Source organism: Fusarium phalaenopsidis, assembly GCF_050370095.1.
Source record: "Fusarium phalaenopsidis strain FUZ10S chromosome Unknown contig_32302, whole genome shotgun sequence".
NCBI lineage: Eukaryota > Fungi > Ascomycota > Sordariomycetes > Hypocreales > Nectriaceae > Fusarium > Fusarium phalaenopsidis.
The window spans coordinates 5,150,044-5,177,077 of record NW_028145405.1 but is presented as its reverse complement, the minus strand read 5'-3'; the positions used below and the strand labels follow the sequence as shown (position 1 = coordinate 5,177,077).

General features: G+C 52.8%; 11 protein-coding genes across 11 annotated transcripts; 5 read left to right on the top strand and 6 right to left on the bottom strand.

Moving 5' to 3' along the window:
• Window positions 1-601: 601 nt before the first annotated feature.
• On the top strand, window positions 602-2,422 carry LRP88_08955 (transcription factor domain-containing protein; the record flags this gene model as incomplete). Its single annotated transcript, XM_083245451.1, has 1 exon — window positions 602-2,422. The coding sequence occupies one exon, from the start codon at window positions 602-604 to the stop codon at window positions 2,420-2,422; it is 1,821 nt and encodes a 606-aa protein (XP_083099945.1).
• Window positions 2,423-3,160: 738 nt separating this feature from the next.
• On the bottom strand, window positions 3,161-3,780 carry LRP88_08954 (uncharacterized protein; the record flags this gene model as incomplete). Its single annotated transcript, XM_083245450.1, has 2 exons — window positions 3,161-3,565; window positions 3,613-3,780. The coding sequence occupies 2 exons, from the start codon at window positions 3,778-3,780 to the stop codon at window positions 3,161-3,163; spliced, it is 573 nt and encodes a 190-aa protein (XP_083099944.1).
• Window positions 3,781-5,077: 1,297 nt separating this feature from the next.
• On the bottom strand, window positions 5,078-6,895 carry LRP88_08953 (ENTH domain-containing protein; the record flags this gene model as incomplete). Its single annotated transcript, XM_083245449.1, has 4 exons — window positions 5,078-6,524; window positions 6,573-6,652; window positions 6,726-6,757; window positions 6,814-6,895. The coding sequence occupies 4 exons, from the start codon at window positions 6,893-6,895 to the stop codon at window positions 5,078-5,080; spliced, it is 1,641 nt and encodes a 546-aa protein (XP_083099943.1).
• Window positions 6,896-8,613: 1,718 nt separating this feature from the next.
• On the top strand, window positions 8,614-9,665 carry LRP88_08952 (peptidylprolyl isomerase; the record flags this gene model as incomplete). Its single annotated transcript, XM_083245448.1, has 5 exons — window positions 8,614-8,774; window positions 8,836-8,900; window positions 9,100-9,269; window positions 9,322-9,428; window positions 9,479-9,665. The coding sequence occupies 5 exons, from the start codon at window positions 8,614-8,616 to the stop codon at window positions 9,663-9,665; spliced, it is 690 nt and encodes a 229-aa protein (XP_083099942.1).
• A 302-nt stretch (window positions 9,666-9,967) lies between these two features.
• On the bottom strand, window positions 9,968-11,309 carry LRP88_08951 (DNA-directed RNA polymerase III subunit C34; the record flags this gene model as incomplete). The annotated part of the gene is made up of 3 exons (XM_083245447.1): window positions 9,968-10,045; window positions 10,155-10,992; window positions 11,053-11,309. 3 exons carry the CDS (start codon window positions 11,307-11,309, stop codon window positions 9,968-9,970), a joined length of 1,173 nt encoding a protein of 390 aa, XP_083099941.1.
• Window positions 11,310-13,695: 2,386 nt separating this feature from the next.
• Window positions 13,696-15,831, bottom strand: LRP88_08950 (histone deacetylase RPD3; the record flags this gene model as incomplete). Its single annotated transcript, XM_083245446.1, has 4 exons — window positions 13,696-14,610; window positions 14,661-15,202; window positions 15,254-15,554; window positions 15,637-15,831. The coding sequence occupies 4 exons, from the start codon at window positions 15,829-15,831 to the stop codon at window positions 13,696-13,698; spliced, it is 1,953 nt and encodes a 650-aa protein (XP_083099940.1).
• Window positions 15,832-16,398: 567 nt separating this feature from the next.
• Window positions 16,399-17,546, top strand: LRP88_08949 (proteasome regulatory particle lid subunit RPN11; the record flags this gene model as incomplete). The annotated part of the gene is made up of 3 exons (XM_083245445.1): window positions 16,399-16,464; window positions 16,544-16,797; window positions 16,853-17,546. 3 exons carry the CDS (start codon window positions 16,399-16,401, stop codon window positions 17,544-17,546), a joined length of 1,014 nt encoding a protein of 337 aa, XP_083099939.1.
• An 804-nt stretch (window positions 17,547-18,350) lies between these two features.
• On the top strand, window positions 18,351-19,610 carry LRP88_08948 (uncharacterized protein; the record flags this gene model as incomplete). Its single annotated transcript, XM_083245444.1, has 1 exon — window positions 18,351-19,610. The coding sequence occupies one exon, from the start codon at window positions 18,351-18,353 to the stop codon at window positions 19,608-19,610; it is 1,260 nt and encodes a 419-aa protein (XP_083099938.1).
• An 820-nt stretch (window positions 19,611-20,430) lies between these two features.
• Window positions 20,431-21,245, bottom strand: LRP88_08947 (uncharacterized protein; the record flags this gene model as incomplete). Its single annotated transcript, XM_083245443.1, has 4 exons — window positions 20,431-20,619; window positions 20,672-20,751; window positions 20,801-20,891; window positions 20,940-21,245. 4 exons carry the CDS (start codon window positions 21,243-21,245, stop codon window positions 20,431-20,433), a joined length of 666 nt encoding a protein of 221 aa, XP_083099937.1.
• A 618-nt stretch (window positions 21,246-21,863) lies between these two features.
• Window positions 21,864-22,713, bottom strand: LRP88_08946 (uncharacterized protein; the record flags this gene model as incomplete). Its single annotated transcript, XM_083245442.1, has 4 exons — window positions 21,864-22,046; window positions 22,107-22,186; window positions 22,240-22,330; window positions 22,390-22,713. 4 exons carry the CDS (start codon window positions 22,711-22,713, stop codon window positions 21,864-21,866), a joined length of 678 nt encoding a protein of 225 aa, XP_083099936.1.
• A 3,311-nt stretch (window positions 22,714-26,024) lies between these two features.
• LRP88_08945 (uncharacterized protein) lies at window positions 26,025-26,590 on the top strand (the record flags this gene model as incomplete). Its single annotated transcript, XM_083245441.1, has 2 exons — window positions 26,025-26,268; window positions 26,328-26,590. The coding sequence occupies 2 exons, from the start codon at window positions 26,025-26,027 to the stop codon at window positions 26,588-26,590; spliced, it is 507 nt and encodes a 168-aa protein (XP_083099935.1).
• Window positions 26,591-27,034: the final 444 nt, after the last annotated feature.

Here is a 27,034-nt window from a genome sequence, read left to right as displayed (position 1 = left end):
GATTTCAAATATGAATGGCTTGAGTGGTGTTGTATGTACATATCAGAATGAGAATGTGAATGAATGAAAGAGTAAGGATGCTTCCATTGAGTTTATCGCACGGCGAGTCAACCAAGATCGCTGATTGGACGCCATCGGCTGGTGTCAGGGGCTACTAGAGTGCTGGTGTTGCACAGGGTGAAAGAAAAAGAGCAACAGTGTATGCAGCCGTCATGACCAACAGAACGACTAACACCACGACTAATACGTCTATTTAATACATAGAATAATACCAAACAATTAAAGCAAACAGAGCCACTGCCCTTGTGAGTTTAACAATATCTATTCCACCATGTTTGATCTGTTATCTATGCCGTAGCTGCTTACAATTACACTCCCAATTAGCCCTAGTGTGCGGCTTATTTCCTCACACTCGTCCGGTCGAGCTGACAAATGAGTTGCCTCAGTCCTTGGCCGTCGATCCTCAAACATGGGGTTAATGAGGCACCACCCCTGCGACCACTCAATCATCCCGTCCAACTACCGACAACGTCTCAATCATCTCACAAGCAAGAGGAATCAATTACCCAACTGACGTCTCGAGCTCTCGCGGGCTGCAATCATGTTCCGCCATCTCATGTCCGCCAAGGTGCGCTCCAACGCCGGCTGCTGGACCTGTCGCCTGCGCCGCAAAAAGTGCGACGAGAAGAGGCCCGTCTGCGACGGCTGCGGCTCCCTCGAGATCACCTGCCACTATGAGGACGAGAAGCCCGACTGGATGGACGGCGGGCCCAAGCAAAAGGCCATGGCCGAGAAGATCAAGGCCCAGGTCAAGAAGCAGGCCAGCCAGCGCCGCGACCGCAAGTACATGGAGATGCTCGAGGCCGGCACGCGCAACGTCACCCTCCAGAACGGCGAGCACGACGTCGCCATGTCTGCTGCTTCTGATACGGATCCTCCCTCTAGCCATGACGTGGGCTCGACTCCGGCTTCTAGCAACACCAGTGGCGCGTCGCCTCCTGATATGCCCTGGCACAGCCACTTCTCGGTTCGCACAGAGGACCACTCCAGCGCTACTGGAGCAAGCACTGAAGTTCACTTTATCATGATCTACCTCGACTATGTCTTTCCCCATCTCTTCCCCTTCTACCGTCCACCAATTCTTGCCGGTGGTCGAGGCTGGGTCCTCGATGTGTTGCAGAGCAACAAGTCTGTCTGGCACACAGCCATCTCGCTCACATCCTACTTCTTCAGTATCGTCATGGCCAATGGCGAGAAGCAACACGAGGAGTGCACCAACCGAATGGTTCATCAATTACAGTCCCAACTCGAGATGGGTCTTCGGGAACTGCAGCGTGAGATGAGCGCCGTCAACCACACGTCATCTGCCGCCGGCGTCCGTGACAAGCTCCTGGTCCTCCAGGCCATCCTGCAGATGCTCATCTTTGAAGTGTCCACCAGCAACAAGGACCATTGGAGGATGCACCTCGACGCCGCTCTCACAATGTTCCAGCAGATCCTGCCTCAACCCGAGCAATGGGGTGAGACCATCGAGGCCCTCTACAGCTATCGTTGGCCACCGCCAGAGATGGGAATACGCAGACCCTTCAGTACCAACCAAGCTGCCCTTCGTTTCTTCACAGCCAACATCCTCTACATCGACGTCATGTCCAGCATCACACTTGAGCAGGCACCGCGTCTACAAAAGTACCAGGCCCAGGTCATTCCCGGCTGCAGATCTCACACTTCACCGGAAGAGATGCGCATATCTGGTTCGCTCTTTATGGAGGAGTACATTGGTCTTCAGAACTGGGTCGTCCAGATGATCGGTGACATTGCCGCCCTGGATGCTTGGAAGAAGGAACAGAGGAAAGCAAACTCACTGTCGATGACCGAGCTTGTCCAGCGCGGTAAAGTCATGGAGGATGCTATTAAGGGTGGTCTCAGTGCCCTCGAGGCTCAGTTTGCATCCTGCAGTCCCACTATCGATCCTATCCTAGGCAGGGTGGTCGAGCCTGCGCCTCTATCCCAGATGCCCGACTCCAAGGCTAAGGAGGCTCCTGGCCTTGCCATCAACAACATTATCTGGCTGCAAGCTGCACATACATACCTCCATGTTGTCATCTCTGGCTGGCAACCCTCTTGCCCAGAGATCCGATGCTCCGTCTCCCGCATGACCTCTCTCTTGATGGACCTCCCCACAAACACCTGCCTGAGAACCCTAGTCTGGCCATTCTGCATCGCAGGTTGTCTCTCACCGCCCGAGGACGAGGACAAGTACCGTGCAATGATAGAACGCATGGGACCCCTGAATGTGTTTGGCACGGCCAGGGAGGCGCTCGAGGTCATGGAAAAGGTTTGGGCTCAACGAGATCAGATTGACGAGAGTTGGGACGTGGCCAAGTGCCTTCGGATTTTGGGACATGGAGTTTTGCTGATTTGATACCCTGGATATTTGCCTCGCCTGGCAACAGAGGCACGAGGTTTGGTTTATAATGATGGTCATTTCCTGAGTGTTTACGGAAGGGAACAAGTTGCAAGGAAGGAATCTTGAGCCTTTAGCATAGTGAGTGTTTCTATTTATCAGGATTCAAGATGTGAGAAGGGCTCAAGTCCGAACAATTCATCCCATTTTTTATTCATTTTATAATGTTGAAACCAATCTAACCAGTAGACATTACCATTTGTTTCCCAAACCCAGCCAAAAAGCACAAGCATATCCAATCTATTATAACCCAGAGCTGACCCAATTCATCATCTAGACCCTTTTCCCACCAAACAGGGTCTGCCTCTTTTCTAGCAGACCCAGATCCCACCATCCTTCCACTCGTTCCATGAGGGTCTTGCGAGCAGACTTGACCCTCTCGAGAAGAGGACTCCGGGGTCCGTCGTCGACAAAGCTCGGCGACGACGGCACCTGCAGCATCGGGGGCAGAAGGGGCAGATCTTCTACCGGCTTCGGCGTCTCCCTCAGCTGCACCCTCTTCACGCGGACGGGCGCCGTGGGGGGCGGGGGGAACCACGGCTGGCGAGCGCTCTCGGCGTCGGACGAGTCGCTGTCGAAACGCTTCTCGGGCTGCGCCATGGCCATTGTCCCCAGGCTCCGGGCCCGGCTCACTGCCGCTCCTCCGAGCGGGCGAGCCTGGGCCTTGACCTCCCCCATCTCCCCACGGCCGCACCTTCAGCCCTCAATGTCCTTGGGAGCGGGGCGGGAAGCGCCCTTGGTTCGCTTCCACAGGCATCCAGAGGTGATGGCGGAAAAGGCAAACAGCACGCACAGGGCGATGCTGAGGCCCCAGATGGACTTGATTTGATAGCATGAGGCCTTGTCAGCGTCTACCCAGCGGAAGGTGTTGCTCTGGGAGTGGTAGACGTTGTGGAAGAGCGAGTTGACAAAGTTGGCCGTGTTGCCGTCTGAAGGGAACTTGGGGCACGAGAGGTAGCTGACGGGCTTACCGACTGTGCAGGCCACGACGATGCAGGCAATGAGGAGGCACAGGTCGGCGCCTGTGGCGAGGAGGAGGGGGAGCATGCCGTCCCAGTAGAGGATGTAAGAGATGGCGATGTAAAGGGTAGAGATGCAGGACTGAGGAGTCAGTTACTAGCCCCTATTCAAGAATATGTTCAACTTACAACAACCAGTGTGCCAATCAGGGCCGACGGGGCAGCATAGTCGGCAGCAACCATCTCAGAGATGAAGTTGGAGGTGAGACCGATGATGGTGATGAGCGAGATGAACTCCATGGCTCGCATGGCGGTCCATGTGTGCCCGAGGGCGCCGAGAGCGGGCATGGGCTGCATCTTGGACTTTCGTGTAGCGGGCGTGTAGAGGGAGAGACGAGGGCGCGACGATCCGGCGGTGCGCAGGGGGAGGTTCTTGGAGTAGAAGGGGATGGACGGAGAAGCTATTGTGTCTTTCAAGGGTCCCGCCTTGAGAAGAGGCGAGAGATCGGTTTTTTTTTTTTTAAAGGAAAGGGTGTGATAAAGACGAAGATCGTTGATCGTGTGAGAGAATGGTCGTTGCGTTAAGATTTCGTGATGGACTTGAGAGAGAGAAAACCCAGAAACCCAAAAGAGTACAAAGGAAAATAAGGAAAGAGACAAAAAGGAAAAAAGGAATATTGTTGTCTTTGTTGTGTAAGTTGTTTGATGAAGAGAAAGAGAGAAAAGGAATCTTGTAAACGCCCGAAACCCCGTGTCTTTATACATGCATCTTCAACAACAAAAAGACATCAACATTCAAGGTTTTCTTGGCTGTGTTTCCAATTACAGCAGCCGCCCGGCCCATCAGCCCGTGAAACCAACCCATCGCGCTTCAACAGAACCACCCCGTCGCGAGATGACACAAAGAGAACAAGATTCCTCTCCCCTTCAGCGGCTGCTGCTTCAAGGTCCACTAGCCAATGAGAGCCACTCGATCAGGTTGTCCTCCAGAGCTGGCGCTTAACCACCAGGGACAGGGGTGTAAGTCAATAGCCGCGCAGGCGTTTCGCACTTGGCAGGGTCACGATTGGACGAGAGCTGAAGTTGGCAGTTCGTGAGCCTCATGAATTTGTTTTGGATGCGGTCGCAGACGCGGCGAGATTGGAGGGTCTCGCAGTGGGTGTAACCACTGTTTGCCCATTGTTGTGCCATTTACCAAGAGAAGCTATTCTAGGAACATGATCCTACTACACCCGGCAGCTTGGGCTTGGGTCTCTTGTTTGGTCAACGACGCTAGGTTCTTGGTTCTTGATCCTTGCTGATTCACGGTTCAGCCATGGTGAGGATGAACTGCCGAGAGACAAAGAGTTTAGTCTTCACCTGAATCTGCATCCATGCAATGCACGTCGATCCGATGCTGGTGATCCGATACGGCGCATTAGACGAAGGGGCTGGGGACGGTGGTTTGAAAATAGAGCGACACGACATGTCAGTTCATTTTGTTGCGCCAGACGCCTATCTAGGATCCTATCATGAAAACAAACATGCTGCCTCTTTGCTTTGTTATCCGTACATACATTCTCAATGCTGCTCGCTCACTAGACGAGAGTCCAGGCAACCGCGTGGCCCATCCCCGTCCAGTTCCACCACACCCAGACGCGCTTATTCCGCTAGCTCAGCCCAGGAGATCGTCCATGGCAGAGCCGCCAGTCTTGGGCGCCGCGTTGCCGCTAGAGGAGCCCGCGGAGGGGGCACCCCAGATTCCGGCACTGCTCTTCTCCTTGGCCAGCTGGCCCATGGTAGGCCCAGCGGTGGGCGTGCTGGACTTCTTGATGCCGGCACTTGCCTTGCCCCAGAGCGCACCAAAGGCATCTCCTCCAGCAGCAGGGGGCTTGGCTCCGGGGCTGGTGACGGGCTTCATGTTGGCCATGGTGGTTGGTGTGTTGGAAGCACTAGACATGCCTGGCAGGCCAGACACCGCAGCGGGCTTCGCGGGTTGCGCTTGAACGGTGCCAAAGTAGTTGGGTCCGGACTGGAAGCCTCCCTGCTGGGGGGCAGGGGCGGCAGCTGGGGCAGCAGCAGGAATGCTAAAGGCAGAGTAGTTGACTCCGGGAGTGCCCCTGGCGCTATTCGCGGGTGAGATTGACGCCATGCTGACCATCTGGCTGATGTCGGCCTGCTGGGGGGCCGACTGGGGTTGGGGAGCAGCAAAGTGAGCAGTTGTAGAAGCTGTCGATGTCACGGCGGGCGCGGCGGTCTGGGCAAAGTTGCTGGAGGCTGTAGGCTGGGCCGCAGGAGTAGCAGACTGGAAGTCGTCAAACTCGTCGTCGTCGTCCGCTGGCGCTGAGGCGGCGGTGGTGTTAGTAGGAGCCATAGCAGCAAAGCTGGACGCGGCCGGCGCCGCAGAAGATGATGCCGGCGCAGTATCATCGAAAGAGAACAGGTCCACCTCAGGCTCCTTCTTCTTGGGAGGCTCAGCTGCCTTCTTGGCCGCCGGGGCTCGCTCTGGTCTCTTTGCAGCAGCTCGGGATGCAGGAGCTGGCCTCTCATCCTCGTCAAACTCGTCATACTCTTCGAATCGGTCAGCTCTGCTACCGCTGCCGCTGCCGCCGCCCTCTCGCCAATCGTCGCTCTGGCCACCGAAACCACCGCCATCGCCATAGACACCTCCAGAGTAACCACCAAAGTTGGCACCGCCGCTACTACCACCGCCATAGTCGGCACTCTCGCTGCCAAAGCCGCCATAGCGACCAGAGCTGCCACTCGAGAAGCCGCCGCCAAAGGTCGCGCCACCTTCGACGCCAGTATACTTGTTCTTGGTCGCACGCGCCTTCTTGCGCTCGGATCGGATGCGGTCGACGTCGCTTAGGAGCTCGGCAAGCTCCTTGGCCCTGTTGCGCACATTGATACCCTGGTCCTTTCCGTTCTGGTCAATAAAATGGAATTGGCGGAGCATCTTGAGGAGGGAGATGTGTCCCCGGGCATCGTCAATCACGCGCTCGGAGCCGTGCTTGATGAGGAACTCGAGTAGTTGGAGAGCCTTGTAAATCTGACGCCACTCCTCGGCGGCCTTCTCGGTGAAGCGACGATAGATCATGGGCATGATCTCGTTGAGGGTTTGGCTGATTATGGTCAGCAGCTGGAAAGACGCATCGACTTGATTGGCGTACTAGTTGAAGGTGCCGTTGGCAATCTCTTGCATCAGGGTGGAGGAGGCTCCCCAGGGTTCGTTGTTCGTCGCCTCGCGAACCTGCGTATCATCGTAAGCCCAACGTGTCACGGCGACAGCGACAACGACATCGGTCGCGCAGAGCTCAACCGACCTTTGCCTCCATCTCAGTAAAGTTCATAACAGCTGCGCATAGCGTCAGTAACCGTCAGGCGCAGCAGGCGAGGCCGCATAGGGAGTACCATTTTGGGCCTTTCGAAAGCCGGCCTTGAGGTCATACAAGGTCAGGTTCGAGACCGTGCTCTTCAAGTCGTTGAGATCCATGGCGAGAAATCCAAGAAGCACAAAACCGCTAGACGATGGAGAGATCTACCGCAAAGAACGGATAGTTCAGGCGAGATGTTGCTGCTGTTGCTGCCGCTCTGCGGATTGGGTAGATATTCCAACAAGATATGGGTGTCAAAGGAGCCCCTTGCGCCAACGCATCCTGGACACTTGGACACTTCCCAACGCGGCAGCGCGGACTCAGCGTGGATCATAGCTTGTCACGTGACGCTCCACCAACCATGATTAGGTTCTATTGGGGAATGAATAGAGGTAATGAAGCCCAAAGTAAAGGTGACATTCAAGGCTGGAGATTGCTATCAATCGCTCAATGGCAATCATGCATGATGGGATACAAGACTCAATTGAATCTCATCTGCCTCGGCTAACCAACAACCACTCTCAAGCCCAACAGTAAGCTCATTCTATGTAGCCCGGCATGGACAACAGCTCCGGGACAGTGGAGGGCCCCGCGAGCTACAGTAAAACCTTATACTTCAGGCCTGAAAGCCGTCGCTCCCCGCGCTACGAATAATCGACGCTCAGCTTGCCCCAAAACTTTTCCCTCTCTCGAGACCAGTCCAGTCCAAAAGACCAACCTCGACACGTGTATCCGACAGATTTCTGTAATTTTACCTGTCTAATTGTCCTCATCTCTTGTACCATCACCTTTTTTCCCAAGTGTATTAGTCCTCTTCAAGGTACGTGCAGTTTCAATTCTTTCTCAACCGCGTTTGCCCTTTGTCACACCAGCCAGCCCGCCAGCTGGAGCTTTCCGGGGAAGCTCAGTCAGCTCCAGGGAGAGCAAGACGCCTTCGAGCAGGACATCTCCGAGCATGTCAGTGTCAGAGCAGAGCCAATGCGTCCCGGACCAACAATGTCAATCACGATCCCAATTGGTGTTGATGGAAAAGTCGCACAAACCCGGCTTCGATGCCGGTCCTCTCCTCGTCTACAGTACACCTCGTCATGTCTCCTTGCCCTTGTCCTCACCCATTTTCCCGGTCTCACGGAGGGGAGCTTGCCATCCTGGTGTCCGATTCACTCACTCACCCACCACCCACCGGCCACCTCACCCACGGGGCCGTGGACTGGATGAGACTCGAGGTGGAGGGGCCATGCAATAGCGAGAATCCACTGTGGTGGCCACGTCCCAGGATCCCTCCAATGGGCATGGATCCTTGGACAAAAGTCTGCTGCACCTCGGGGGCATCGGGCCACTCGCTCAACACGTTTGGGTGACGCTGGGCTGGGCTGCCTGAGGGGCTGGCTGGCTTGAGACTTGGAAGGGCCTGAGGCGTGGGCGGACGTGGGCGTGGTCCTGGCAACCACCATCAGCTCAACGGTAGCCCCATCGGAGCTGTGTTTGGGGGATCCCTTGTGCCTTGAGCCTTGACAGAATCCCTTGACCAGCAATGGCGGTCTGAGAAATACCAACCAGGGCCTCTCGGCTCTGCTCGTTTGACGCTGTTGATCAGCAGAAGCTGTTGCGAAGCTGCGGGGCCCACAATGGCATCCATGGCCACACGGTGACCTCATGGAGACGAGCATGGCGAAGCAAGCAAAACATGGAAGGAGGCAGAAGGCGTGGAAGGGAGCTCCCCGGCTCACTTCACGTGACTTGGCTTCCGATTTCACCCCACCACTACCCCTCTCCCGCCCTCTCCCATTGGCTCACGCGGCCCGCGCTAACATTTTGCCCCTCCAGCTTGCTCAAAATGAGACCCTCCCTCCTCCAGCCCCTCGTACCCCGCCATACCTCTTCTTGCTTCTCTGCCGCGAGAACTTCTTTCTCTCTTCCTCAACTTGTGTCTTCTTCCAACACTTTCCGAACTTCTCGATTCTTCTCAGCAACCTCCGCAATCATGGGCAACAAGGTGTAGGTCTTGCTCGAGCTTCGTGTTGTCTCCATTGCCCGCTCGCTGACTCTGATCAAACAGCTACTTCGACATTGAGTGGGAGGGTCCCGTCTTCCAGAACGGCAAGCCCACCAGCACCGTCAAGGGTAAGCTTTGAATCCCCTCAGATCCATCAAATCCATCATCGTTTTCCGTCAGGAAGCTCGACGGCTTCTGTGACAATCCCCTTGCTGTTGGAGCGGAACCTCTGGAGGAGCTCTGTCGCCAATCCCCAGCATTCCCTTCAAGCACCCCCACCATAACACCTCACCTGGGACAACCTGAGCTGACGCTGGTCCACTACAGAGCAGAAGGGTCGCATCAACTTCAACCTCTTCGACGACGTGGTCCCCAAGACCGCTGAGAACTTCCGTGCTCTCTGCACTGGCGAGAAGGGCTTCGGCTACAAGGGTTCTTCCTTCCACCGAATCATCCCCGACTTCATGCTCCAGGGCGGTGACTTCACCCGTGGCAACGTACGTTTTCCAGAAACATGCCAATCTGAAACAACAGCTCACAATCTCCTAGGGAACCGGTGGCAAGTCTATCTACGGCGAGAAGTTCGCTGATGAGAACTTCCAGCTGAAGCACGACAAGCCTGGTCTGCTGTCCATGGCCAACGCTGGCCCCAACACGTAAGCATCTCATGTCGAAGCAGCCCAGCCAGTTTACTAACCCAAGACAGCAACGGCTCCCAGTTCTTCGTCACCACCGTTGTCACCTCTTGGCTCAACGGCCGCCACGTCGTCTTCGGCGAGGTCGCTGACCAGGAGTCTCTCGACGTTGTCAAGGCTCTTGAGGCTACTGGCTCTGGCAGCGGCAACATCAAGTACCAGAAGCGCCCTACCATCGTCGACTCTGGTGAGCTGTAAACAGTTCCTTTGATGCGTAAAAGGCATTATGGTTGGGAATTGGAAGCACATAACGAACCTCGGAGAGGATTAGCCATGAAGCTAGTGATTCAAAAGTCGGCCTAAAGGCCCAGCTGCTAAACAATATCAACCATTCACAGCCCACAAATACTGTAGCTCCCGTGTCAATGTGATTGCATGTTACGTGCCTGGACTACCGGAAGAGTAGTTACAAAAGCATAAAGACGTGGATTGAAGTAAGTTTTGAAGTGTACCGCTGCGGAGGGCCATTTGGCCATGTCGCTTTTCCTACTACGCCGCTGCTATGCCACCCTGAAACCCAAACAAACTACCCATTGATACTTGGAACCAGACGCCAGACCCCATAAATAAAAAATACACTGGATAGTAGTGAGTGATAGCTCAGTAACCTCCCAGACCCTAGTAGACGTATCCAGTCTATTCAATGCCTAACCACCTCTGGAAATATTCGCAGTTGTTTGGACCTACCGGTCCACCCTCTTCGCAGATCTCAAAGACTGGGCAGCGGCCACAAGGAGCCTCGGTGAAGGCACTGACAAATGGCTCGGGGCCACCCTCAAGTCCTGTGGGATCGTCACGGCCAGCCCATCTCTCTGCGGACTGCTTGGCGATGCGGGAGACGCGGTAGCCAATCTTGCCGCCAACCTTGACAGGCTCGACCAAGTTATCCCAGACCAGAACATCGACAAGCTTCTTGACATCGTGTTCGGATAGGATGGTATTGTGGGTGACGCCGCTCGTGGAGAGGAGACGGGCGATGTCGCGGACGGTCGGGTAGCCCGTGTAACCGGCAGGGAGAGGGAGGAGAGTGTCCTTCCTTGGAGGAGCTGCGGAGGAGGTCTTTGTGATTTTCGATGGAGGCTCATCCATGTGGCTAGCATCACGCTTCTTCCCCTTCTCCACGCCTCCCTTGACGACACCCTTCTTGGGCACCTGCGTCCGCGCCGGAGCACCACCTCCATGAGTGCTGTGGTAGCTACTCTGAAGCTTCAGGTAGTCAAAGACGAAGCGCTGCAGCTCCTCTATGAAGGCCTCGTCGAGGTTCTGGTCGGTGTACCAGGGGCCGCCGGTGGCGCGATCGCTGGGGCGGATGGAGGCCTTGATGAACATCTTCTTGTTAGGGTGCTCGACATTCTTGAAGGGGGCGATGAGACCCTTTGTCTGGAGCTGCTTGAGGGCGTTCTTGAGGACCGAGTCGTGCATGTTGAGGCGCTTCTGGAGGGTCTGGGACCAGATGCCGTCGCCGCCCGAGTCGTCGATGAGCGAGTACACCATGACCTGTTCATCGGTCGAACACTGTTTGTACCTGGTGGACAACCGTCAGCCGCGCGCATTGGGAGGGGTATCAGCCGTCGCAGTAACATACTTGTGCGCCTCTTGAGCGTCGCGCCACTTCCACAGAACCTGGCCCGAGGCCTCGCGCATGGTGATGAAGAGCTTGTCATCGCTGAGGGACTGGACGACGCGGGCCAGCAGCATGAGGTCGCGGTTGGGGATAACGTCGAGGCGGAGGAGGTCATCTTGAGAGAACATGTCGACGCCGGACTCGCGACAGCGATCGTAGAGGGCCTCTTTCCAGACGGCCAGCTTGGCCGTCTGGGCGTCGGGCGCGGGGGTTGGCATGATGGATGAGGAAGTGAGTCAAGCGCTGATTCTAAAGGGAATTCGGCGATGGGAGGCGCTGAGGAGTTCTTTCAGGTGAAAATAGTTTGATGCTACATTGACATTGGATATCGAGAGTAAACAAAGAATGTGGAAGAGGGATACGTATAAGAAGAGAGATTCAAGGTTTTGGTGGAACCTCGAGTCATGGGAGAAGGTTTGGAAATAATTATTTTTCTATCCTGCGCGAAAGCCCCCCCGCAGCGCCCGCTTTGCCCATGGAGCTCTCGTCCCCTACCCTGCTAATCATTCATGGCAGAATCTCGGCAGCCCGGTGTGACGTGGGGTCTGTGCTCGGAATGTGGGGGATCTTATCAGCTTCTTTCGGTCCCCCACTGGAGGGGATGTCCTCACCCTGTAGGCGTATTACACATCCAGTGTTGTTGACTTTGGTGATCCAGATTGAGTTGTTGCGAGTTTTAGTTAAGTGACATGGGTTCATTTGGATATTTTCTTGGTTCTTCTAGAATATTGATCTTATGTCGCCACGGCAATCCGTATCTTCGTGGCTGAGTGCCTTCTATGTAATTTGCTTCACTTTGATGTGGATGGAGTCATTACCCAGGGAATCACTCAGGTTGCAGTTCACGAATTCTCACCGCATCCACTTATGTTTAGTTTATATGCGAAGGAAATTATAGAATAGAATAAAAATTCCAAGAAAATAAGATCTGCAAGGACCAAACCATCTGTGTTTTTAACCCTCATGCGTGAGAACAAGGCATGAACGTGCGTCCCAAGTCCCGTTGAAATGCCTTCTCCTCAAACAATCTGATAGGCAGGCCGGGGAACGACGGCGCTTCAGGTGAGTCAACTTTGGAAACCGACTATCTATGCAGTGGCTGTCATGTGATCGAATTAGCCGCAAGAACGCGCCAGGGACGTGCATATTGGGGATGACACTGCCTCTGAATAGCCTCACTCCCAGGCTAACTAGACAATTTTAGGCAGCAGAGGATGAGAAACTTCACGACTCAACAACAACCCTGTGAGAAGCATACATGTCAGATGATCAAATAAACACAGTAAAATTTTAGCAAATTGATTTTAAATGCAATGGCTATCCGCTTTCTTGTTTACTTTGAACATTCCCCTTTTACAATAAACAAACGATACTCAACTTTACGAACTTGAGTAATTGCTAGCAATCGTCATAGACGGCGAGCACAGCTATACGATTGATCTGTACGCATGGCCTGCGACAGATCAATTGTGTATTTTGCTGATAGCTACAGACCGGTCCCTGAAAGCAAACAGCAGGTATGGTCCTCAGCGCTTTCAAGTCGCGAGTCGGTCGTCCCAGGGGCAGCCGCAATACAAATGGCAGTAAACGGCCACTCGTAAACCTCGCGAGAATGGGATCGTTTGGAGATATGATGCAGGGCATCATATATCACGGATGCGTCGAGATACGGAACCCGTCTGGGAAGCTCGCCCGAGCCTTCTCCAAGATGGACATCGACCAACAGGTATCTGTGTGTCCCAGAAGCCAGAGGAATTCTCAGAAAACTCTTCCTGTGGAGATGGATATCGACACGGATTTCAATATGAGATCCTTGGGACTGATACTATCCCAAATCTCCCTTGGCCCAGCAACAGCGCCCAAGTGGTGTCAACCCCGACGTTCAGCGCGAGCCAACAAGAGGCAGTCCTGGCAGGGAGCGCAGACAAAGACGAGCGGTGCAAACTGTCTTTGGAGATGAGTATAGCGCTTAAGGAGCACGAGAACTAGGTTGTAGATTGACCGATCCTTTGGGTTTCAAGGCTTGGAGTTGTGGTGATTGGTAACGAATAACGAGCTGTACGAATGATGAGCTATACTTGTTGAATGGGCAAGGTATGATATCCGGGTTTGGTCTTTCGCATGGGCGTTTGGCGTCTGGGGATAGGGTATGCTTCGAGTGTCTGGTTGGACATGTAAGTTGGTTATTGGTATGATCAGCAGGCACGACAAACAAATTGTTACACTTGAGATGGCCATGATTAACGACTGATGTACATGGTGAAACAACTGATTATATCCTTTCGCTATGATACCAACTAGAAACATGAATCCTCGTAATACGACATGGAATGAGAGATACCCCGGTGCAAGAGAAGCCGATATACCGCCCTCTAAAACTGGCACCTGCCCCTCCCTGCCACTCTATCCCTACGCCTGGAACGCCTTGCCCCAGGCCACATCTTCTCATCGCTATGATACAAGGTGCCCGTCGCGTGAACCACTGGTGTGATGCCGGAACCGGGACAAGCACGCAAAGAACGACTGTGGCGTGAGCTGTTGCATGGAACGTGCAACATCAATCGAACCAATTGAGCCGTGAGCCTAACCCCATTGAAGCAGCATCTAGCTTGAGGGGCTCTTGCTCTTCTCCTTGGGTGCCTCCGGCTCCTTTGGCTTTTCTTTCTCGTTGTCCACGTCCATAGCGTCACCAGCTGGCTCGGCCTTGTCTTTTTGCTCAGTTGCCTCTGCGGGTTTCTCAGCGGCCTCCTCAGTGGGCTTCGGTTCTGATGTAGTCTCCTTGGTAGCTTCTGGCGCTTCCTTAGTTGTGGACTCCTCTTGTGTCGCCTTCTCAGCGGGCGGTGCTGGTTCGGCGGTTGTTTCGGGCTCGACGTCTTCCTTTTTAATAGTCGTTGTCTCTTCTGTGGGTGCCGAGTCCGTCATTCCCACGTCGCCGTCGTTGTCCACGCTGGTCTTCTCGGTCTCCTTGGCCGTCTCCTCTGGTTTCTCAGCTTCCTTCTCAGGCTGGTCCTTCTCTGGCTGCTCATGCGCTGACATGTCCTCGATGGTATCGTCGTTCACATCGTGAGTATCATCACCAGCAGGCTCCTCAGCAGAAGCGCCATTCGGAGCCTTGGGCGTGGCATTGCCGCTGTCCACCTCCATTTCCCCCTTACGGTAATCAGTAAAGGTGCGCTTGTTGCCGTTTTGTCGGGTAGCACCGTGAGCGCGTGCCATTTCGTCGTCGTCTTCGCTGGGCTCGAACTCGCCCTCGTGCTCGACTCGCTTGTCCCAACGATGTTCAGTCATGCGAACATCCTTGTTCTCATCTTCGTCCATGTCCTCCAGCTCGGCTTCCTCCTCGTCAGTCATACCGCCAAAAGGCTTTCGTGGGACATCCTGCATCTGCACACTTGGCGCAGGGCCAGTCTGTCGCAGGTTGTCAATGACGGCGGATGTGATCTTCTCGAGGTACTCTCGGCTATTGGAGTTCTCCATGTTGGAGGATCGCACGTTCAACTCGAAATCAGGAGCATAGTACTGCCTCTGAGTTAGCAAAAAGTATTTCTCACAATAATCGCATCGCATACCTCGTAGTATTCGTTGTAAGGCAGGGTTCGCTCCATCTCTTGCCCCACAAGAACACCCGTCTCAAAGGCCCATGTACGCGCAACATTTCGCATCGTGTAGCCACCACCACCAAGCACAAGAGTGGGCAGGTTGAAACTCTTAACAAAGTTGACGCAGTTAGCGTGACCGTCCATGCTCAGGTTGAAGCAGCCCAATCGATCGCCAGAGAGACTGTCGCCACCGCACTGCAAGACAACCGCCTCGGGCTGGAAGTATTTCATGACGTTCTCGATAACGGGCTGGAAGATTGATCGGTAAGACACATCCGTGATGCCGTCTCGGAGGGGAAAGTTGACGGCATAGTTCTTGCCCTGGCCGATACCGGTGTCTCTGAGTTCACCAGTTCCGGGGAAGTACTCGCCGTACTTGTGGAAAGATACCGTCATGACGCGGTCGGTCGTATAGAAGGCCTCTTCGACACCGTCGCCGTGGTGAACATCGATATCGACATAGAGGACGCGCTTCTTGAATCGGAGGAGTTCGAGAATTCCGAGGACGATGTCTGGGATATGGTTAGATCGCATCAGCTAGGTGAGTATGGGGGATTGCGCACCATTGACGTAGCAGAAACCGCTTGCCTCACACTTTTTGGCGTGATGGAGACCACCAGCCCAGTTGATGGCGATGTCACACTTTTGGCGGTTCAGGCGCGCTGCACCCTCCATGCTGCCACCGGCGCTAATACCACAAAACTCGAAGAGACCGTCGAAAACGGGACAGTCGTCTCCCACGTTGTACTTGCCCTGCTCTCGCATGAAGCTATCCATGTTATCGGGCGTCACCTTCTGCAGGAAGTCGATGTAATCGTCCGTGTGAAACTGGGTCATTTCGCCTCTGGTCGCTGGCTTCGCGCGCTTCAAGAAGGTCAGCAATGTTTTGTAACGAAAAGTGGCGTGGAGCGAGAGCGAGCGTTAGAGACCCCGCGGGAGAACTCACGTAGATTTCCATCTTCTGGTAGAGGTTGTACTGCATGATCAAGCTATGCGCCAGACGAATGCGATGAGGCTTCATAGGGTGCCCAGTTACGTAGGCATAGTTGCCGATATCAGAATCGTAAAAGTAGGCGACTTTCTTTGGTGATGCGCCGTTGAGCGCGACCGAGCCCAGCTCGACCCGAATGTCGTCGCCCATGACTGCGGCTGCTTAGAGAGCGTCGCGAAGCTGGAGCAGGAAGGGGTGCGAGAAAAGGTTGGCGTGAGAAGGAGGTGTTGAATCGTTGGTGACCGAGATCTTGTAACTTTTTTTGCTCAAAGAGAGCTCGGCATGATCGATCGTAAGGTGGAGAGAGAATGTGGGAGTTCGAAAAGAAACCATGTAAGAGAGAGAGCACACGGCAGAGAGAGGCTGCCAATGCGAACCGAAGCCCAGACTCGGAGCCGGCGTTTACACCGGATTAATCTTACAAGCGGGTCCCGATTGGCTCCAGCCACAGCGGATGTCAGCCCCACGGTGCTGCAGCTCATTTGTTTGAAGCGAGGCTGAGCTCTAGCCACAAAAGATCACAGCACGTGACATTACTAAGCTCCAGAGCTGTGGCTTCCAGGCTGCCGGGCTGGCGTCAACGTCAATACGCTTCCACCTTAGCTCCGACCATAGCAACGCCCTCCAACATCTTCATCACACCTCACCACCTCCATTTCTGTGCCATTCTACACGCGCGCATCTCTACCAGACACTCTCATACACATCACAGACATCATGGAGCGCTTTAGGAGTCTACTGGGCGGTGGTGGCATGGGCCTTGGTGGAGCTGCTCCCGGCACGGTAAGCTAGAGCTGCCATTCAAGCTTCCTTTCAGAGGATGCTGGCGATCGAGTGATTGTGCTGACGCGGATAATGATAGGACAACACGAACCTAATCGACAACTCGGAAACAGTATACATTTCCTCCCTTGCCCTGCTCAAGATGCTTCGACACGGCCGAGCCGGTGTGCCTATGGAAGTCATGGGCCTGATGCTGGGCGAGTTTGTGGATGACTTTACTGTCAAGGTTATGGACGTGTTTGCCATGCCTCAGAGCGGTACCGGCGTCAGTGTCGAGGCCGTGGACCCCGTGTTCCAGACCAAGATGATGGATATGCTGCGACAAACAGGAAGGTTGGTTCATTCGACTGGATAAGCTCCCGTTGCACTCACTAAATCCTCTGAACAGACCCGAGTCGGTTGTCGGCTGGTACCACTCTCACCCTGGTTTTGGTTGCTGGCTTTCGTCAGTTGATATCAACACCCAACAGTCTTTCGAGCAACTGAACCCCCGCGCCGTCGCCGTCGTCATTGACCCTATCCAATCGGTCAAGGGCAAAGTCGTCATCGATGCCTTCAGACTCATCAACCCACAGCTCTTGATGATGGGTCAAGAGCCCCGCCAGAGCACCAGCAACTTGGGTCATCTCAACAAGCCCTCGATCCAGGCACTCATTCACGGCCTCAACCGACACTACTACTCGATCGGAATCAACTACCGCAAGACGGCACTCGAAGAGAACATGCTGATGAACCTGCACAAGCACGTTTGGACAGAGGCGCTGGAGATGGACGACTTCCGACACGAGGGCTGCAAGAACAAGGACCGACTACAGCAGCTGGTCACGTTGGCAGATGGCTACGAGAAGCGTGTGAAGGAAGAGACAGAGTTGACCAAGGAGCAACTGAAGACGCGATACGTTGGCAAACTTGACCCCAAGAAGCATCTCGAGGATGTCGGACAGGAGCTCATCGAAGACAACATTGTGTCGGTGTCGAGGCAGATGATCGACAAAGAGGCGACAATGCCGAAAAAGGATGGGCCGGCGGGGAGCAAGGGACAAGCGAATGGGGAGGAAATGGAGGTGGAGGAGGAGTTATAAGCGAGTGGATATGACGATGGCGAGAGAGAGGGACACTAAGATGCAAACCATTGATTGACGAGGCCACGGGATGATGGACTTGTAGGATTATCGGGCACCATACGTAGGCAGGCGTTGGCGGTTGGAAGGGACGATTTAGAGGCCCAGCCATGTCGCGAACTACTAGACAGGTTAGCATCGTACTCATGGTACTAATTCTTGCATGCGATTGTGGTCCTGATTGGGTGTGAGCGTTTAGGTTGCGATGGGCGGTGGGCGGGACGAGGCAATCAACGGGAATGATTATGTGGGATGAGGTGTTCAACCCATCAAGATGCATTGCCGATAAAGGTCCCCTGCAAACGTCCCCTGAACATGCAGCGACCGTCTTCTTTGTTGACACATGAGCAGAGGTTGGGCAGCCTAGGATTTTCGCCCTTAAAGTCATGGGTCCCGTCAGGTCAGTCACAGTGTTGTTTCTTTTAGAGGGGTCCATGCATCCATCCAGGCTTGGAATTCTTCTGTCATCCAGACCCTTCCAATCAATTTAAACAAAGAGACCACACGAATTAATCCCGTCAGGCAGAGAAAAAAAAAAAAAAAAAAAACTAATTACCTGGTTCGCCCCTTTTTCATCTCGGTAGATGGGCAAGGGAGCCGGCGTCCACTTGAGGGACCACAGTCTCCCGTCATTAGTAAGTTCCAGTTCCTTCAGCTTTAACCCGCCCCCCGGCCCCCCTGACACGCGCCTGTTCCCGTCCCGAAGCTTGAGTACAGTCCAGTACATACTCAGTATTGAATTGCCAAAAGTATCTTTTCATGATAATGGCTTTTGGGTCATTTCTGCGATCACTTCTGAGCGGACTCTCCACCTCTGTCAAGCCTTCTCACGTCGCTGTGCAGAAGCTTCAGAAGGCGAGAGGGAGCCCAAGCCCACCGCCACGCACGAAACCACAGCGACAACGCACGCCGGAGCGGGATCTGCGGGACAAGAAGCGGGCGCGCGTCGACAACTGGAGCGCGTCATCATCATCGCGAGCCCGCACACGGTCACCCAGAGAGACACAGGTCCATCACCAGAGAGCCCGAGATCAATTACATGAGAGGAATCAGGAACAACAGCATCAGCATCAACAACAGCAGCAACGGGCCCGCGACAGCTGGTCCGCCGCTACCGCCACCACGACGGCCACTGCCGCCATCACCAGGGAGGCCTCGGTTACGCGCAACAGCCACCACGGGCGTACTGACTCCCAGCATCGAAAAGTTCGCGAGAGCTGGCCAGCCTCGACAAGAGAACCTTCTGCCACGCGCAGCCACGGACCTACTGACCGCGTTACTCGCCGTCACACTCACGCTCCATCGACGACGACGACACGGCGGGACCGCAGTCAGAGCCGCCATGGCACCAACCGGCTACTCTACTCGGCCAGCCCAGCCAGCAACATGGGAGTTGTCAGCGCCACCGACCGAGCCATGCCCCCGGACATTGTGCGCGAGGTCATCAACCTCATCGCCGCCCGCTTCAGCCACATCCCCTACGCTGTTAGCGGCCACGCTGCCATGGCCTACTACGGCTACGACGTCAAGCCCTTCAAGGTAAGCATCATCTGTCCCGAGCACACCCGCAAGCCCCTGAAGGGCTGGGCCCGGACACATGACATGCTTCCTATCCCCGGAAAGACGGACATCTGGGGCATTCCGACGTCCGACGGGCTCTTCCGTCAGGTCCGCGTGAGGTTCCCCTACGACTTTGGCAGCGCGCACATCGTCAAGGAGGGGCCCACGGCCGCCGCCGTGCTATCGCTGCCAGGCCTGGCCGACGAATTGGCCAGGACCTACGTGAACGAGCTCAAGCACGCTGATCTGAGGAGGCAAGAATCTCTGGGTAAGGAGCTGATGTGGGTGCTACGGAGGATCTCTACCCTCAAGCATGACGACCACTGGCTCAGGCCCGAGAGGGCGCCGCACCTGGTCCAAGACCGGTTCTGGCTTCCCTTTTCCCTATCATACCCTGCCTCCGTCCCCCTATTCGCGGCGGCGGGATGGAGCATACCTAATGCGGAGAGCTGGTGTTCGCCTTAATGAGGAGAAATGATGTTGAGGGACGACACGACGACGGACGACGATGTGAGAGTAATGGGAGCATGTGAACACGGGACATTTAATATTGCATACAGGCGGGCGCATTGGAGCATGCATTGGAGTTATCGGCATTTACTGGCATTGGATTGGGCAAGCGACAAGAAATTCCTGGGATTGGGACTTGATTTTTCGTCAAATATGAACGACACGATGCTTATGACTACCCAACAACATAGACTAATCACGATAACTACTCCTCTCTGTACATAGATAGTACCCGCAAGGTCAGAAAGACAGGACAGACCAATAGAGATATAGCATACAGCATAGGATATGTATATGGCCAAAGTTTATTGCATCATGACATGAAGTTGAACGTTGGCGAACCTTGTCTGACTCGGGTGAGGCTGTATGTCGTGATGCATGCAATACGACACAACTAGCCTTGTATTCGCCGCGATGAGGTAGCTCAGATCGGTCTTACAGAGCCGTAATCAATACATGCCATTGGAGGAGAGCGACATATTGGTCTTGGCCTAGGCAAGGATGCCATGCATAATCGCCGCGACTATTACCGCATGCCCCAGAAGCAATGCACCGGGGAGGCTCCGGAGGACACGCAGCACGAAGTCAATTCGTATTAGAGCAAAGTCATCTATGGAAGCTCTATCTGAAAAGCTCCGGAGGATCCGCTCAACCTGGGTCCATGCTGATTATGTCCAATACACTCCAATGTGTGGGCCAGTCTCACAGATCCTCTTTCATCCAACACAGCTCATCACCAATATGTCCTTAGATAGGGACATCAGGGCGTGTGTCTTCAACCTTGAGCTGACTGAAACATGGCGGAAGCGCGGCTGACGATGTAGTCACCCCAGATAGTGTCGTAACTCATGTGGACAGTGAGGTTCTGGCTACCAGCCTCACAGAAGGGGTCTCCAGCGTCGCAGATAGAGATAGTCTTGTCAGAAATTGCCTTGCAGCCATCAGGGTTCTGACGGGCCAGAACCTAGGAACGAGGTGAGTTGATGTTCAACGAGTTGATGGTGAGGTGGACTTACGCCACTGCCATCGCTGCTCCCGACGGTGAAGGACTGGCCTTCGACGAGACTGGGATCACCCATGACAATGATAGCAGCAACTATGATGGTTAGAAATGACCAGAAGACGCCGATATTGCTATTGCTTACCCTTGTTGGCGATAGAGGCGGGCAGGGGAGTGGTCTCAGGGAAACCGACGGAGCTGGCACCGCAGAAGGTGTCCATGATGACATGAGCACCCTATAACAATGTCAGAGGCATTCGTAGCAAGGTAAACAATAAAAATACCTGAGAATACCCAAGGATAATGATATTGGTGTCGGGGCACTGGTGGGTAAAGTCACCAACAAGCTGGGTCATGGCCGCAACGCCGGCCATCTGCGAGGGGATGTAGGGCTCGAACAGAGCAGGGTAGATGAGGGACTCGATATCAGAGCCGGGGACGAGGTTCTGAATACGCTGAGCGATAGGACCCAAGACGCCAGGCCCCTGGGGCTCCTCGCTGCCACGAGCCACGACGATGTGTGCGCCAGAAGGGCACTGGACCGAGGCCAAAGAGGCCAGGAAGGCCGTGATGATCAAGAATAGAAACATGGACCTGATTTTCTGGACGCGAAATTCTAGGAAAAGAGGTAAGAAGGGATCATTCTGGTGATATGGCAGCCTTGGGGCCGACTTACTGTGTGCATGTATCGGCGATACTTGGTGTTTTCTGTGGGCGGAGGGAGGAAGAAGGTGATTTCTGATCGGGATGTCTTAGAGAGCTTTCGAGAGCGATCTCGAGGTGTGAGAAGTGAAGGTGAAGAAGAATGAAACAGAAGATCTGTGGGCCTGAGGGCGACTTTATGATATGCGCTCTGGCAGCGCCAAAGATTCTGGCACTGGCGCGCCACTGCCAACTTAACAGTACCACCGCCAGCGAATTATCGGCTCTCTGAGCCTTACAGCAGGAGAAGCTGAGACGAGAGCCGTTGGGCTTTGGTATTGAGGTCGAGTTGACTGCGAGGGGCAATGGATTGGCCCCCTTTCATGTACAAGACCAGTATCACTTCACCTCCTATCCTCACCCGACCATCAAAGATGTCATGCCCATATATCCAACTGTTCCCTGACTTTCCCAGCTTTCACTCTTGTCCCAGTACGTGACGAGCAGCCGTACCAATATCCTACCCCTGAAGCCACACCGTGATCATTCGAACATGACGGTGGCATTCAGGCGCGGTGAAACATGGAAACAGCAAAGTCAGTAGCGATATCTCCGTAAGCAACCACATAGTTCATGTGGACGGCCAGATCATGGCTTCCTGCTTCGCAGAAGGGGTCGCCGGCGTCGCAGAATGAGATGGTCTTGTGGGAGATGCATTGGCAGCCGCCTGGTCGCTGGCGGGGGAAGATCTAGGTGCCTTTTGTGAGTCTTCAATCCTTATTTCGGATGACATTGAATTGTTTACTTACTCCATTGCCCTGGCTGCTTCCCATGTGGAATGGTTGGCCTTCGGTGGTGCTTGGATCGCCCATCAGGACCAATGCAGCGACTATTCTCTGTCAGTATCCAACGCAGTAACTACAGATGGTGATATAAGTTTACCTTTGTTAGAAACTTTGGGCGGTTGTGGCTTTGTAGCTGGAAAGCCTTCGGAGCTGGTACCGCACATGACATCGGCAATGATGTGAGCACCCTATGTCAACTCAGCACCCTACTTCTATTAATGACTGTTACATGGTTTGGGCTGCTTACCTGGGAGAAACCAAGGAGTATCATCTTGGTCTTGGGACAAGCCTTGGCGTACTTGTTGACAACCTCAGTCAGGGTCCTAACTCCCTCTGTCTGAGACGGCTCATAAGGATCGTACTGGGCCGGGTATACGAGGGAAACCATGTCAGAGTCTGGAATTCTATTCAGGATCTTGTCGGCGACTTCTCCGATGATGCCTGGGCCCTGAGCTTCGAGACTGCCTCTGGCGACGATTACATGGGCTCCAGAGACGCAGCCGGGACGCTCGTAGTCTTTGGCAGCGGTGAGAGATGCGAAGAGGACGGCGGTTTTGACGATGGAAAGCATGGTTTCGGTTGAGATTGGGTGACTTGACGGAACAGAGAGTTAGAGATGAGACAGTCAGGGTGGACGGGAGCAACCAACTCAAAGGTTATAGAGCAGGGAACCAACTTTGAGAGAATAAATGTTCTAAACAGCGGTTTAGAGAAGCCTAAAGAGGACCAGAGTTGCTACAGCTGCAGCAAGTTGACGGTCAGGATGAACGATACAGTCCAGGTGAAAAGAACAAGTCAGGACAAAGACATGCAAAGACGGAACAACTCATATATTATTCAAGAGTGCCCAAAGCCTGCATGAAATATCCATCAGTTGCCATGGGTGAAACCATCCTTCAACACTGAATCACACTATCTGTTTGGATGTGACGAAAACGCGAAAATAAGCCATCTCGCAACCATCACCAGGAAAGAGACATATGACAAGGATTTCTTTTCTTTTTCTTCTGTAAACTAAACGCCACGACGATAAACGAAAGACAAGGGCTTTGATTAAAAATAGAGCAATTAATTTACAAGATTGGCTTCGCACCGGCAACCCATACCGGCGCACCCGGGAGCGCGATTAATATCACGTGATTTCCTACGCACCCGGGCGCCTCAATAAGATCTGTTATGTAAGCCCGGAATATGTGTGTGAACAAGCGATAACCCTCTTCAATTCAAACTATATTAAATCGAGCCATTAGGTTATAATAAATATACTTAGATATTTCTCTTTTCTTTCTCTTTATAATAATATATATTAACTATATTTTCTATTAAACCTATAAATGTTCTTGGGGGGGTTCTTGCCTCTATAACATGCCTCCTATAATTCGCGATCTCTTTCATAAGCATCCCAGATATGCTGTATACCTCGCCGCTTGTAAAAGACTGAAAAATAGAGGAAATATAGTCTTCAAAGACTATAGGGTAGGTAATAGAGATAGGAGGTGAATAGGCAGTGGAATCAGTCCTTATATAAAGCTGATTGGCTAGGTAAGGAATCATAGAGTAATAAGAGTGGGGCAAATAGAAGATAGGGTTAAAATAGAGAAGACCAGCTTCTAATTAGTGTTCTTATTGTCTGAATTGATTGAAGATCTTAGGAGCTATTTCTAAGAGAGGGTTTATAGCTTATATAGTAAATGGCTCGGAATCTATTAGCCCGATTCGGATAGAAGTTATACCGTCGGATAGCCCTAATTCCGGGCTTTAAAACCCTATTAGTTTTGCTAGTAACGGATGACTAGAAGCCGAGTTATAGCATAATAGAAGTTAAAACCTATCGGGTTTTAAACTAGGATATTTAAAACCGGATAGGAAATACCCTATAGAAGGAGACGGGTTTAACGGCGTTATCGGGCTTATAATAAAGCCCTAAGTCCGAGATTACATGACCTTCCTAAAAGGGTAATAAAATCCTAGGCTTATATCCTATAAGCTTATTTTTCTAGAATTTTATTTATAAAAGACCTTCTTATAAATAAGGTATTTTACACCGCTACACGAAGGGCTACCCTGCCCTCTCTTTCTTAACGCCTTATTTAACCCGTTTATTCTCAGCTTTATCCCAATCAAGATAACTCATTATCTCCTTCTTAGTCCAAGCTCAAAGGCTATTTCTTACCCTGCAACTACGCCCTATTTGCTTATAGTCATAGCACTAGGCATAGTCTGCTTTACTATACCGTAGCGGTAGCCCCATGGCCTTCCGGTATTATTAATTGGTCTTCAAGGCTCCCCGAGGCAACGTATTAAACCAGGCCTCTCGTGCTTCCTTATATCATTAGAAGATAGCACAGGGGTCATCAGCTTGCAATTCAGGCACCGCTTCCGCACCTGCTATAGGAATAATTGCCAGGGGAGACCACACTACAGTTAATATACGGGTTATTATATATATAGTCATAATAATTACAGATATAACAAAGGATCCCGATGACGATAACGAGGATAACGAGCAGGTAATAGAGCGAGTATATATTGAATTGGGGCTCGGGCGAGCCTGTTAGTCACGTGCTTGAACACGTGACCACCTGATCAAAAGAGGCATCTTCCGCCGCAGCTCTTAGCTAGCCATTCTTTTCATCTTTACCTTCTAATTTACCTCTTTTTCAACTGCTTATTAAGCAGCCCTCGCAGCCTCAATTGGCTGTGGGTGGTCTGTGTGTTGTGTTGTTGTTCCTCCACAGTTAAAATATGGTCTTACTTAGGTCTTCCTTTGCGAGGACCGAGAAGAAGCAGTCTATACTTTGTTGGAGGAACAGAACACACCAACCACAGCCAGTTTGTATGGTCGTGTAACTTTTCTCAAAGACTTCTGAAGAAGGATCCCACACACTTCTCGGTGAGGCAAACACAATATAAAATAGTAAGGGCAATTGATCAATTGATAACAACGGAGATTTGGTCAGAGAAAGAGCCCAAAAGCTGCTCCTTTCTCATTGACCATGATGACAGTGATGATGATGCTGATGGCCGAAGGCAACTGGTCTCTGACCTTTTTCTACGTACAGGAAATTGCTCAATGGCCCAAAATGGCTTAGCACCTTTTTCCCCCAACTCAATACGGCGTGAGCTGGTTTGACGACGCCGTTTTGAGGCTAAGGCGGAAGGGGGCTTCCCGGCACGGTCACAGCTATATATAGCCATAACTCTTCCACTAGTAGTTATCTTAGACTTTCTGGTTACGAAGGCATAGCCTTATGGCGCTGCCTAAGCTTAAATTAATGCGAATAGTTCCTCGCGCGAGCTATATTGGCCTTCAGGAGGAAGAATATCATCAGGGAAGCAACGGGGGGTATTAATTAGGTCTATTATAGCAGGAGAAAGATACGGCTAGTTAAATTAATACCATAGAAGCTATGGATCGTTAAATTGGGGCGTAGAAGAAAGGCGCGGGAAGTTGAATTAATGCTACCGAAGCTATTGGTCGTTTAATTAATGTCGCAGAAGCTATTGATCGTTCAATTAATGCTTTGATCATTGAATTGAAGCCGTAGAAGCTCTTGGTCGTTGAATTGAGACCGTAGAAGCTCTTAATCGTTAAATTGATGTGCCAATTTGCAGGATGATACCCCTTTTTCGGGCTTACATAACGGATCTTATTGAGGCGCCCGGGTGCGCAGGAAATCACGTGATATTAATCGCGCTCCCGGGTGCGCCGGTATGGGTTGCCCTTCGCACCCCCTTGCTTAGTCGCGGGGGGTCGGGGGAGGTTTGTATGCCGCAATAATTAGGTCATTCGGGGCCGACGGCAAGACAAACAGGAAAAAAACTACACTTAACAAACAAAAACAACCAATTTGAACCAAGATACGACCCAAAAGAGGCAAGATGGCTGGCTCTACCCTTGACGAGCTACTCAACGCCCCAGAGTCCCAAATCCGCTCTGTCCTGCGCGCTCTCTGCAGCGATAGAACAGTCCAGCGACACGCCCTCGAACACTTTGACGCGCTCAAGGAGGGTAGCAGTGGTAGACAGAAGCGCAAGGCGGCTGGCGAGCTCTTGATATGCGTACAGTGCGACCAGCCTTTTACCGAGGAGGAAAACGATAAAAAGGCGTGTTGGTACCACTGGGGTGAGTGTTTGGCAGTCTGTGTGTGTGAATGAACAAATGTGCTGATGACCATGTGACAGGAGAGCTTGAGGTTGATTATGATGGTGACTTTTGGGCGGACCATGACGAAAATTGCCATGGAACTATTGATACGGATGAGATGCGTGAGGAGTACCCAGATGGCTTCACATGGAATTGCTGTAATAATACCGGGAGTGAAAAAGGTTGCGTGACTGGCAGGCATGAGGCCCATCCCAATCGCTCCAAGAAGGCATCGGGTGTTGAACCATCAGACAGTGAGGATCTGGACGACGACGACGAAGATGAGGATGATGAATATTAGCAAACAAAGAATGGCCATGTCACTTCACTGCAGCACAAGCAACACCGCCATATCAATCTTCAACACATTGTCATGGATTTCAAACGTAACGAGATTCCCAAACTCCCAGCCTATGGATGGATCATGTTGCCCAAAAGGATATTTGCCCTCCGTCACTCCCCCCCTCGACACGCACGTCAAAAGACAAGCCCGCCCTGGGACTTATAATTACACGACATGAAGAGTCTGCAAATCGTCTCGAGTCCCCAAAGGCCAGCCAGCATCATGTCATTACCCGATACTCCGTGCGCCACAATGCAAGTCAGTCTCGTCTCAGTAATCTGACCCTTCCCTGTCCACATGAGCCCTTGGGCTCCGACCCGTCGGGCCTCCAACCGTCTTCCCGATAATCTGGACCAGGACAAGAATGTGCAACATCCACCCTAGGACCCTCTTCTAATGATG